This window comes from Peromyscus eremicus, chromosome 4 (assembly GCF_949786415.1).
Source record: "Peromyscus eremicus chromosome 4, PerEre_H2_v1, whole genome shotgun sequence".
NCBI classification, from domain to species: Eukaryota; Metazoa; Chordata; class Mammalia; order Rodentia; family Cricetidae; genus Peromyscus; species Peromyscus eremicus.
In genome coordinates this window covers 95340688-95353614 of record NC_081419.1, presented here as the reverse complement: position 1 = coordinate 95353614, position 12927 = coordinate 95340688, and the positions used below count along the sequence as shown (strand labels likewise).

At 44.0% G+C, this 12927-nt stretch overlaps 1 protein-coding gene across 4 annotated transcripts in view; it reads right to left on the bottom strand.

Annotated features, from left to right (window-relative positions):
* The window catches only part of Wdr76 (WD repeat domain 76), a 34983-nt gene that overhangs the window by 21937 nt on the left and 119 nt on the right, over positions 1-12927 (bottom strand). For 2 of the 4 annotated variants that reach the window (XM_059261260.1, XM_059261261.1), the window contains exons 2-4: positions 8507-8893; positions 5569-5661; positions 2491-2546 (exon numbers count right to left, since the gene is read on the bottom strand). In XM_059261260.1, the coding sequence (XP_059117243.1) occupies positions 2491-2546; positions 5569-5661; positions 8507-8662 (305 nt within the window). In that variant the 5' untranslated portion in view covers positions 8663-8893. Of the gene's footprint in view, positions 1-2490; positions 2547-5568; positions 5662-8506; positions 8894-9529; positions 9593-12927 lie in introns of those variants that run through there. The other 2 variants (XM_059261262.1, XM_059261259.1) reach the window with 2 other exon arrangements.

The window sequence follows — 12927 nt, the reverse complement described above, 5'->3', positions numbered from 1 at the left end:
TGCTTTGTTATATTTGTGTATAAAAGTACACCAAAGGGTTGGGGATTTAGCTCAGTGGTAGAGCTCAGCTCTAAAAAAAAAACTGAAGTAAGGTTGTCTACAGCATTAGACTGTAGTCCGCCTCATTCTTTCAGGTCCTCAGATCCCAGGTCCAGCAGACAAGATCTGCATAGTTCAGCTAAAATAGACACATATCTAATAGAATAATGCCAGGTATAGTGGCTCACACTTGAAACCCCAGCAAATGAGAGACAAAGATAGAAGGATTTCCATGAGTTTGAAAACAGCCTGGGCTACATAGTGAGTTCTAATACACCCTGAGATACACTGTGAGTCCCTCTCTCAAAAGAAAAACAAAACAAAACTGGGGCTAGAAAAATGGCTTAGTGGTCAAGAGCACTTGTTATGGCAGAGGACCTGGGTTCAATTCTCAGCACCCACTTGGTGGCTTACAATCATCATTAACTCCATCTTGGGGACCCAAACCTTCTCCTAATCTACTCAGGCACCAAGCATTCATGTGATACACAGACATATATGCAGATAAAACATTCATACACATAAAATAGCTACATCAAAAAAAAAAAAAAAAAAACTAATTAAGCCGGGCGGTGGTGGCGCACGCCTTTAATCCCAGCACTGGGGAGGCAGAGGCAGGCGGATCTCTGTGAGTTCAAGGCCAGCCTGGGCTACCAAGTGAGTTCCAGGAAAGGCGCAAAGCTACACAGAGAAACCCTGTCTCAAAAAAACAAAACAAAACAAAAAAAAAAAAAAACTAATTAAAAAAAGAACACAGAATCTAATAATATAATATGCAACCATAAAAGAATGAAATATGGCTTAGGATGTTATCTCAATGAGAAAATGCCTTTGGCCCCTAGTCTTCATGCACACTTGCAAATACATAAACACACACATATACATACACACATAGCGAATTCACTAAAAAATGTGGCAAAAAGAAAAAAGAAAAGGGGGTGGGAGGGGAAAGCTGAGAAAAGAGATACTTCTTAAATTACTTCCAAAAACTAATAAATAGCATTGATAGTGTAGCTCAGTGGTAGAGCACTTGCCTAGAATACATGAAGTTCGATTTGATCCACAGCAATATTAAAAAAAAACAAACCACTAAGCGTATGTAATAATTTACACAATCATATGACCTGCATGGGAATCTACTTCTGAGATTCCCCACTCACCTAGGATTTCCCAGGCTAAGAACAATGGCTGGAGCGCAGCTCAGAAGTAAAAAAACACTCACCTATTACGTGTGAGCCCCCCACCACCCTCCCCCTTCCAACCCCAGCAACAAATGTGCACCGAGAAGCACTCTTCATAAACCAAGGAGGAAAGTGCTGTCATTCCAACTGGAGGCAGGAGAACCACAAGTCTGAGGCCAGTCTGAGCTGCAGTGAGATCCAGGTTAACTTAGGCTACACAGTGGCACTCCATCTTACAAAAACAAACAGGGCTGGGAGATGGCTCAGCGGGTGGTCTGCAAACATGAGAACCTGAGTCTGAATGCCCACACCACACAGAAAGCTAGATGTGCATGCACATGCCTGTAAGACCAGCAATGGAAGGTGGAAACAAGGAGATCCCAAGAGCTAGCTGGCCAGCCTAGCCCAAAAGAGCTTCCAGTTCAGTGAGACACTGTCTCACACCAATAAGGTAGACAATAAAAGGAAAACTCCCAATGTCCTCTGCATGCATGCATGCATTCACGAAAGCATTTATACCCATACACTCACGTGCATGCACCACATATACACATAGTACAAACACAAGCATGCACGGACACACAAGCACGCACGGACACACAACATGCATGGACACACATACACATGGGGGTGGGGTGGGGCGTGGGGATAATATATCTGGGCCAGCAAGATGGTTCAGTGGGTATGGGGCCTGCAGCCAAGGCTGGGACCCACATGATGGAAGAAGTTCTAGCTAACCTGGAGAAGTTCCAGGACAACCAGGATGTATATGTATATGTGTGAGAACCTGCATGAGTTTATACACCACCATGTGTATTCAAGAGTTCCCAGAGGCCAGAAGAGGGGATTGAATCCCTTGGAACTAAGTTACAGGCAGTTATAAGCTGCCATGTGGGTGCTAGGAACCAAACCAGGTCCTCTGCAATTGCTGATAATCCACTGAGCCATTGCTCCAGCCAATGTTTGTTCAATTTCAAAGGCTGTATTCTCTCTATTGTACAACCACCATACTCCCTACTTGATATGACTGCCTCTATGAACACTAAGTGCCAAACCTTCAGACTCCAGTGACTTCCGAAGAATCACCAATCTTTGCTAACAATAAAATACACAAACTAGGCATGGCAGCACGTGCCATAATCCCAGCACTCGAGAGGTGGAGGCAGGAAGATAAGAAGCTTGAGGCCAGTTTAGGCTGCAAGTCAATGTCTCAAATTTAAAATCCTCAGCAAAATATCGTGGTCTAGTCAACGTTAAGCCCGTCTTTTACCTCTTTGATTCAGTCGGCTGGCTCTTCTTTATCATTCCACGGAGCCTTGCAGCTGACTGAAAAGCACATAAAATATTCGTTCACATAAAAATGCTACCATATAAATACACTGTCTACTCATTAAAGCAGTAAGTATTTGCTACTATATCCAGGCTTATTTAGGAAATACAGATTTTTTAAGATTCGATACTTATTCTTGGTAATAGACATGAGATAAATACCATAAATAATAAAAGCAAGCACATAACACCATCTAATATACTGGCATTCTGGTACCTTGAACCAAGCTGCTTGTGAGTTCACATGACTAAACACAGTATTTAATCAAATATACTATTACAGGGCTGGCAGGATGGTTCAGGAGCACAGCACCTGCCTAGAATGCACAGGCTTGGTTTTAATCACAGTATTGCAAAAACAAATTTAAAAAACTAATAAGCAAAGTGAGATGGCTCACACCTATCCCAACCTTCAGGAGGCTGAAGTAGGACACATAAATGTAGTAAGTTCAAGGCCAGCCTGGCTACATAGCAAGACTGTCAAAAAAAAAAACCCAAAAAACAGTAAGAGCCAGTGAGACGGCTCGATCCATAAAAACACTTGCTACCAAGCCTGATGACCTGAGTTCAGAGGACCCACACGGGGGCAAGAGAGAAGTGACTCCTGAAAGTTGCCCTCTGACCTCCACGCATGTGCCATGGCACGCGGGCACACACGGGCACACCCGTGCACACCCATGCAGTCTGCCTTTCTCTACCTCTTTCTCAAAATTAAATGTTGTTAAGAAAATTAAAAAATAATAAGACATGGGCTGAGCATGGTGGCACATTCCTCTAATCACAGTATTTGTGAGGAAGAAGTAGGTGGATCGCTGAGTTTGAGGCCAGCCTGATCTACATAGTGAGTTCCAGGTCAGCAGAGTTACATGGTGAGACCTCAAAAACAAAAGATGAAACAGGTTCACATACAAACACATATAAAAGGTATACACTCCTACACATACATATACAAACCACAAAATTCAATCTATAGTGCTGGAAACCTATTTGGACATTTTCCAGAAAAGTTATAGGTTATATTTTTCATAACTAAATTTACAACTTTTTTTAAAAAAGATTTTGTTGTTGTTATTTTTCTAGATAGAGTTTCTCTGTATAGCCCTGGCTATCCTAGAATTTGCCTTGTAGACCAGGTTGGCCTCAAACCAGAGGCTCATCTGCCTCTGCCTCCCAAGTGCTGGGATTAAAGCTATGTGCCACCACCGCTCGGGCTTTAAGATTTATTTTTATTTCACATGTATGAGTATTTTCCCTGCAGAGGCCAGAAGAAGACATCCCCTAAAAGCAGAATTACAAACATTTGTGAGCCACCACATGGGTGCTGGCAATTGAACCTCCACACTGTGGAAGAGCTCAGAGTCATCTCTCCAGACTCTCAAACTGTAGTTTGGATTAATTAAAATCACAAGCAGAGTATGTAAATTGTTTTCTTTCTTTTTTCCTGTGGTACAGGCTAGCTCTGAACCTGCTATTTAGTCAAGGTTAACCCTGATCTACAGAGTGAGACTTTGCCTCAGAAAACAAGGCCAGGTATGGAAGCACTGGAGAGAGCAGAGGCAGGCTAATCCCTGGGACTCACTGACAGCCAGCGGAGTCTAACTGGCAGGCACCAGGTTCAAGTCAAAGATCCTGTCTCAAAAACAAGGCGGATGGCTCCTAAGGACAATACCTGGATTGACCTTTGACTGCCAAACATCTACATACCAAAAGAGTGAAAAAAGATGCCTACAGTCAATTAAACATGGTAATAATATCTATTAAGAAACATGAACCAGGCTGCATGGGGATATTACTCACAGGTAGAGCTGGCCTAGCATGTACAGATCCCTGGATCTGATCCAGCAGAGCCAAAGAAAAAGAAAAACAAAAAAACAAAAAAAAAAAACATTAAATCAAAACATGATTCTTCAGATTTATCCTACATCTTCTTCTTTCAAAGAATTAAATATTAAGGGTCTGGAGAGATGGCTCAGCGGTTAAGAGCACTGGCTGATCTTCCAGAGGTCCTGAGTTCAATTTCCAGCAACCACATGGTAGCTCACAACCGTCTGTAGTGGGGATCTGATGCCCTCTTCTGGCATAAAGTTGTACATGCAGATAGAGCACTCATACATAAAATAAATATATCTTAAAAAAAATATATTAACTCCATCTGGGAACCTCTTCGTTAATATATTTTTTTAAAGAGCTGTACAAGCTTCTTTTATTGTTCTTGTTTTTTTGAGATAGTTTCATGTATCCCAGTTTGGCCTCAAACTTACTATGTATGACCTTGAAATATTATTGTCCAGGGGCTGGAGAGATGGCTCAGCAGTTAAGAGCACTGACTGCTCTTCCAAAGGACCTGAGTTCAATTCCCAGCACACACATGGCAGCTCACAACTGTCTGTAACGCCAGTTCCAGGAGATCCAACACACTCACACAGTCATACACGCAAGTAAAACACGAATAAAATAAAAAAGTATAAAAAGAAAGAAAGAAAGAAAGTCTATTGTCTAGCCTCCACCTCTCAAGTTCGGGGAACACAGCATGCAGCACCCACCAGCAGGCTTACAAAAGTGTGTCTCAACAGGAAACACAAAGAAAAACAAGCAGCCTTGTGGTGGTGGTGCATGCCCTTAGGCAGAGTTCAAGGCCAGCCTGCAGTTTGAGGCCAGACTGGTCTACAGAGTGAGCTGCAGTACAGCCAGGGCTACAGAAACACCCTGTCTTGGATGAAGGAAGGAAAGGAGGGAGGGAAGAAGAAGAAAAAAAGCAAAGCAAAGCAAGCTGGATGTAGTGGTGCAACCCTTTAATCTCAGCCCTCAGAAGGCAGAGGCAGACATGTCAATGTAAATTCAAGGCCAGCCTGATCTACACAGTGAGTTCCAGGGAGACTGTCCCAAAATAGGAGGACAAAGACCACAAACCAACTGACCTTATACCAAGCATTGCTTGAATTTTGCCTTCCCTCACTTGAGGTGGAAAATTATCATCTAATTATCTCATCGTGGTTTTCATTTCAAACTCCATACATACCTCAGATAACTGAAGGGAAGCAAAAAAGTTTGCATTTTCTCTGATGTTCTTCAACCTCTTCCTCTCATAAGGTGACAATCCTGAAAAATCATCCTAGAAAATATACAGCAACAAAATCTGTCACTTCACACATAGCAAAAGCAACACACAAAACCAGATTCCTCATTCTCTACCCAGGCATTTCCCTTCAAACTGCACAGAACCTCTAATTACTTCAGGTTATCTTAACAAACAGCCCATCATCTCTGCTGGACTGGATATTAAGAGAATTGTGGTGGTACACATCTTTGACCCCAGCACTTGGGAGGCATGAGCAGACAGACTTCTATGAGTTTGAGGACAGCTTGGTCTACATAATGAATTCCAGGACAGCCGAGGGCTATGTAGAAAGACCCTGTCTCAAAAAAAAAAAAAAAAAAAAAAAAAAAAAAATGTAATCTAATATAAGCAGCCAAATGCCATGCCCTTATAGCAAACTATTTCCCAGCAGCCAAACGTTATCTTTAGGGCTGGAGAGATGGCTCAGCGGTTAAGAGCACTGGCTGCTATTCAAGAGGACCAGGGTTCAATGCTTGCCTCTTATAACCAGTTCTGATGTACCTACTACACATTACACTTCATCAAAATTAACCAAAGGGGATGGGGGGAGACACCACTGCTGTGGATGATTGTTTGATAAATAAAAAACTGATTGGCCAGCAGCCAGGCAGGAAGTATAGGCGGGACTAGAGAGAGGAGAAAAGAAAGGACAGGAAGGCAGAGAGGGGAGACACCAGCTGCCGTCCAGGGAGCATTATGTAGAGGCAACAGGTAAAGCCACAGAACACGTGGTGACATATAGATTAACAGAAATGGGCTGAGTATAAGAGTAAGAGCTAGACAATGGTAGGCCTGAGTTAATGGTCGAGCATTTTAAATAATATAAGCTTCTGTATGTTTATTTTATAAGTGGGCTCCGGGACTGGCCGGGCTTGGCAGGAGCTGGAGAGAAACTCTCCAGCTATACACCACACGAGTTCCAACATAAATAAAAGACAAAATTCAAAGCTGTGGCACATAATCTCAGTACTAGGGAAGGTGAGGCAGGAAGCTACTACAAGTTCAAGCCCAGCATGGTCTTACATAGTGAGACCTTGTCGAAAAGAAAGTGTTCAGAAGCAATACTGTAAAATGGTTCTCTGAATAAAACAGGACATAAGACAGTATACTGGGGGGAAAGGCCATTTGAAATCTTTGGTTTATAGTGAAAGAAATTTTACAATTTTGCTCAAGCGTGGGCTGAACTTCTTACTTGAAGGGAAACGGTGTGTATATAAGTGTAGTGTTACTGAATCAAATCTTAATGTTCCAAAGTCAGTCAACAGGCAATGGAAGTGGGGGAAGGCTTAAAGGTTGTCTCTCTTCGAGAGAGGGTCTCCCTGTGTAGCCCAGGCTGGCTTCAAACTCTCCCCACCTGCCTCAGTCTCTGGCATTCTGGGAGTGCTGGCATTGTAGGCATGGTGCCCCATGGTGGTAGGGAGTGGCTGTATCCTCGGCCCCTCCATGAGGGGCTACGACTAGCTGAACAGCCAACAAGGCCGGCTGGAATTATCTTTTTTTAAACAGGCACAGCTGAACGCTGCAAGATGGGAGTCGTTGGCTTTGAGGATAGTCTCATACAACTAAAATAAGAGGTATCTGAGGACTAGAGAGATGCTCAGTGGGCAAAGTGGATGCTATGGAGCATGAGGACCTGAATTCAGATGCCCAGCACCACATAAAGTCAGGCACAAGTCTATAACCCCACTGCTTCAAGAGTAGAAATGGCAGACGCCAGGGAGGCTCACTGGCCATCCAGTCTAACCACAACAGCTGGGCTTTAGATTCAGTAAGAGATCGTGTCTACAAAAGAAAAAAGGACAAGTTATGGAGAAAAAGCATAGTCTAGCCTCCAAACCCACCCACATAGTGAGTGTGCCTGCACACACACACATGCATACAGCACAGTGGCACACACAGCTGAGAATGTAAGTCACACAATTAGAAAGGAGAGGAGAAAGAAACATCTTTCAAGAGATGAAGAATAGCGAGAATAACAAAACTGATTTAATAAGAAAGCAAAGGTGGTGGCGGCGCAAACCTTTAATCCCAGCACTCAGGAGGAAGGGGCAGGAGGATCTCTGTGAGTTCAAGGTCAGCCTGGTCTACAGAGTGAGTTCCAGGAACAGCCAGGAAATTTTCTGAAATCTCTGTCTTAGAAAATAAAAAAGAAACTAGCTGGGCGGTGGTGGCCCACGCCTTTAATCCCAGCACTCGGGAGGCAGAGCCAGGCGGATCTCTGTGAGTTCGAGGCCAGCCTGGTCTACAGAGTGAGATCCAGGACATGCACCAAACTACACATAGAAACCCTGCACCAAACTACACAGAAAAGCCCTGCCTTGAAAAACAAAACAAAACAAACAAATAAATAAATGAAACTATAGAAACAACCAGGCAAAGTGGTACATAACTTTAATTCCAGCACTTAGAAAAGGCAGGCGGATCTCTGTAAATTCGAGGCCAGCCTGGTCTACAGAGCTAGTTCTAGGACAGGCTCCAAAACTACACAGAGAAACTCTGTCTCAAAAAACAAAATAATAATGATAATTTAAAAAATTTTTAAATTAAAACTAAATGCAATAAAATTTACATTAAATTAAAGGGCTTGCGAGATGGTTCATCAGGTAAAGGTGCCTGCCATCATCTTTTGATTCCTATGACCTCCACACTCATGTCAGGGCACATACATGCATGCACACTCGTGTGCAGACACACACACAAGCACATGCACACACAAAACATTTTTTTTTAATTTACATTAGATAATAAAACAGATTTTGCTGGAGATCCTTCACCACCTTAGCCTTCAGAACTTCTCATTTCAAAGTGAGAAGATAATGAGAACTAAGCACACTCTTACCAGGCCCGGGACGCCATCTTCATCACTGCTTCCCATGTCCACACTGAGAGGCACGGATTCTTCGGTGCTCTGGAGTTCCAGCTTGGTACTTTCAGTATGAGCATCCAAGGATGGCTTCAGCAGAACGGCTTCTGCCTTGGAAGACACGGCCTTCATCTTTGAAGTTAAAACCTTTCTACAAGTCTTCTTCCGGTCAGTCTTCTTATGAGCCACTGCATTGTTAGAATTATTTTCAAACGGGGATCTGGACAACTTAAATAGTGCCAGCTTGGAATTGCTGAGCGAAAATGGGCAAAGATAAACCTTAGCTGTTTTCCCTAAAGTTGTAGTCTGTATTGGTCTCAAAGAAGTATAAGCACTACTTCCAATTTCTTTATATTCATTCACCTATTGGGGCAATAAAAGAAAAGAGTATTAGAAATCCCAGATCCTACGCTCCTTACAAGACACTAAACAAATCTGTGTAAATAGGTCTAATTCCTACTTCATAGTGACATGATTCAAACTGATGGCCTGTTAGGAAATTTTTCCCTCCTCCAAAACCTGGATACTTAACTCTCTAACCTAAACGGAATTACTGAAGGCACATTTCTTTACCATAAGTCTGTAACTGAAGTAATTAGGCCAAAGGTCAGATTCAAGTTAGCTATAATTGCTTAAAGCTGACAGTGAGTGCTGCAAAGCAAAGGCAGGGAGCCGGGGGACCCATCCCACGGTTTTGGAGTTGTTTGTTGTTGTTGGCGAAGGAGATAGGGTCTCACTACCAAGCTCTGGCTGGCCCAGAACTCACTATGTAGTACAGGATGGCCTCAAACTCAAGAGTTCCACCTGTCTCTGCCTCCCGAGTGATGGGATTAAAGGCAAACCTACCGTTATTTCTGGAGTTGGTAGGAAACTTTCCTCAACACTTAACGATCTTAGTTTCTTTTAAGAAAAAAAAAGAAAAGAAAAAAAGGCAGGGATCACAGCTTTTCCTTGGCGCCAGTGTCTAGCAGATCCCTCCCAGGCAGAATCAGGTCTCACCTGCACCTGGGGACAACGTCTGGAGGCCGCCTTTTCCTCACCCTCAGCGTTGGACCCAGACATCTTTCTGCCCTTGAGCAGACGGGCTCTTCCCGCTAAAATCTAGGCGGAATTGGGCGGGGCCCCTCGTGACGTGGGCGGCCCTGAGGGAGGGGCCTCCGCGGCCCGGGAGGAAGAGCTGTCTGTACTCCCCCGGGCCATAAGATCTTTAGGCGCATTTTTTTTTGTTTTGTATCCTCGATCATCACAGCTCTGCCCATTCAAGACAGGATCTACCACTAAACCTGCAGCTCACCTCTCGAGTTGGACTGGCTGACAGAAAGCTCTAAGGATCCGCCTTGTCTCCACCCCCTAACCTAGAGAGCCGCCATCTCCCGGGTTTTGGTTAATACAGCATCTCTCTATGTAGCCCTAACTAGCCTCCTAATCCTACTGCCTCAGCTTTCTAAATGCGGGTTCCAGGATCCCAATCAACACTTAATTGGGTTCTGTAACATTGAGGCTAGTAGTTCCCGAGATCTTGCTTTGAAAAATACTGGTTCTTTAGCTTAGAAAAACACCATACCTCTGCTTTGCAGCATGACCCTGAAAAAGATCCATACCCTCATAAATGCCAGAAGGATCGGAAAACAAATGAGCACAAAAACCAATCAACAGCCTAGAAAAAAAAAATCACACAGTCGGTAGGTAAAGTGCCTGCATTAGGACCTGAGTTTGATTCCCAGAATCCAAACTAAAAGCCTGGGGTTATAATCCCAGCATAGGCAAGGCAAGACAAGTTGAGTTTTGAGGCTCCATAGCTAACCAGACTAACCTAAACACAGAGCCCCAGGTCCAAGAGACACCGTCTCAAAAACAACAGGGGCCAGAGAGATGACTCAACAGGTGAGGACACTAGCCACACAGGCCAGTGGTTTTATTTTGATTCCCAGAGCCCACACAAATGCAATTTCTCACTGCTGACCTCTGATCTTCATATGTACACCACGGCACACCCCCATACACGTCAATAATAGAAATAAGACTTCTTTAAGGGTGGACAGCTCCTGAGGAAGGACATCCAAGACTGGCCTCCGGCCTCCAAGTGCATGCACGCACACAAATGCCACAACCCTTTCCCCCAACCACCAAGATGTGCACACACCACACACACAATGACAACATTCAGCCTTTACTTCTGCCCACTTCCTTGCAATACTACTACTGGAAAATTACACCTGACTGCTACTGTTTCCTTAAATCGTAATTAGGGGAGCAGCTAAGCATGATGGCGCATGCCTGTCATCCCGAACTTGGGATGGGAGGCACGTGGATCAGGAATTCAAAGTTGTCATTAGCTATAAAGGCAGTTCAAGGGAGGCGACCCTGTCTCAAAATAAGGGAGAAGGGGAAAAAAAGTAAGCATTTGTATTGCTTGTTTCTAATAGTTGATAATGCTGGTTTAAACTGCACACGACAGACTGGCGGTGGTGGTGCACACCTTTGATCCCAGCACTTGGGAGGCAGAGGCAGGCAGATCTCAGTGAGTCTGAGGCCAGCCTAGTCTACAGAGTGAGTTAGTGAGTTCTAGGACAGCCAGGACTGTTACACAGAGAAACCCTGTCTCGAAGAAAAAAAAAATTGCACATGACTATCTGTTCACCTGGTTTGGGGTTTTTTTGTTTGGGTTTTGGTTTTTCAAGACAGGGTTCTTCTGTGTAGCTTTGCGCCTTTCCTGAAACTCACTCTATAGTGCAGGCTGACCTCGAACTCACAGAGATCCACCTGGCTCTGCCTCCCAAGTGCTGGGATTAGAGGTGTGCGCCACCACCGCCCGGCCTGTTCACCTGTTTTTAACTAAAGAAAAACTACAGGTTGACAGTGGTGACAAAGGCCTTGTAATCCATACTCAGCACTGGTGTCACGGAGAAGCTAGCAAGTAGGAATCCAGTCAGTCTTGGGCCAACAGGACTTTGCCTGGGGGCAGTGTTCTAAGAGGACTTTAAAAGCCAAAACACAGGCTGAGAATGTAACTCAGCAGAACTGCTAGAACTCCGTAGAACCTAGAATGCACAGAACCCTTAAATTCTATCCCCAGCACCACATAAAACCAGGCATGGTGACCCACACCTGTAATCTCAGCTCTAGGCAGGTGAACGAAGGAGGATCAGAATTCAAGGTCATCCTCCATTACTTTAAGAGTTAGAGGCCAGGTGGGGATACATAAGACTATCTCAAGTTAAGAGAGAGAGAGAGAGAGAGAGAGAGAGAGAGAGAGAGAGAGAGAGAGAGAGAGAGCGAGCCGGGCGGTGGTGGCGCACGCCTCTAATCCCAGCACTCGGGAAGCAGAGCAAGGCGGATCTCTGAGTTTGAGGCCAGCCTGGGCTACAAAGCAAGATCCAGGACAGGCACTAAAACTACACAAAGAAACCTGTCTCAAACAAACAAACAAAAAAAGGAGCTAAAAGGCTCAGAATATGGACATTACCTAATAAGATTTCCAAACACTGTCTTTCATAAAGTCAGGACCTTATTAAGCCTTTTCTTCATATTCTCTTGAGTTGCCATGAACCACAACAATTATCTTCCCATCCACATTTACTCCCTACGGAACTCTCTACTCCAAGCTAAGCCTCACTGAGAACAGGCAAGTGTTCTACTACTGAACTGCACCTCCAGCTCAGAAACATACATTTCCGAGCTAATGAGTTCATAATATAAAAATTCTGCGTCCAGTGAAGTGACACGTCTGTGTTCGGAAACCCAGCTACTCAGGAATCAAGAGTGAAAAACATACAAAAACCAACTTGGAGGCAAAACAAACAAAAAAAACCAACCTACCTGGGCAATGGAGCAAAACAGTCCCGAAATTAAAGGAAGAACAAAGATTTCTGTTTGCACTCGTCCTTTAAGACCTTTCTAGTGCTAAGGTTTCGTCCTTGTTTCGTTAATTGTAAATCCTCACTACTTAAAGTTTGCCAATTTCCTGTCTTCACGCAGCAAGGGCCCAATTGTAGAAAACAAGTGAAATAATTTGATAATTATATTAGTAGCACCTTCAAGGTCCTCTATAACATAGTACTTCCAGAATTTTCACTTTGTAGACCAGACTAGCCTCAATCTCTCAGAGATAACACCTGCCTCAGCCTCCCGAGTGGCTAGAATTAAAGGCGTGTGCTCCAGCCAACAGATGGCCCCTAAGGGATTTTTTTTCAGGCAGGGTCTCATTCTGATGCCCAGGCTGCCTCCAAAACCCGGTAATCCTGTTTCAGCCTCCCACATACTAGGATTACAAGCATGATCCTCATATCCGGCTCACACTCTTTACACTTCGGAGCTTTTAACAACATGCACAAACAGCCCCTCACTATCTGCTCGGTTTCTTCAAAACATAACAAATAAAACCTTTCATCCGAACC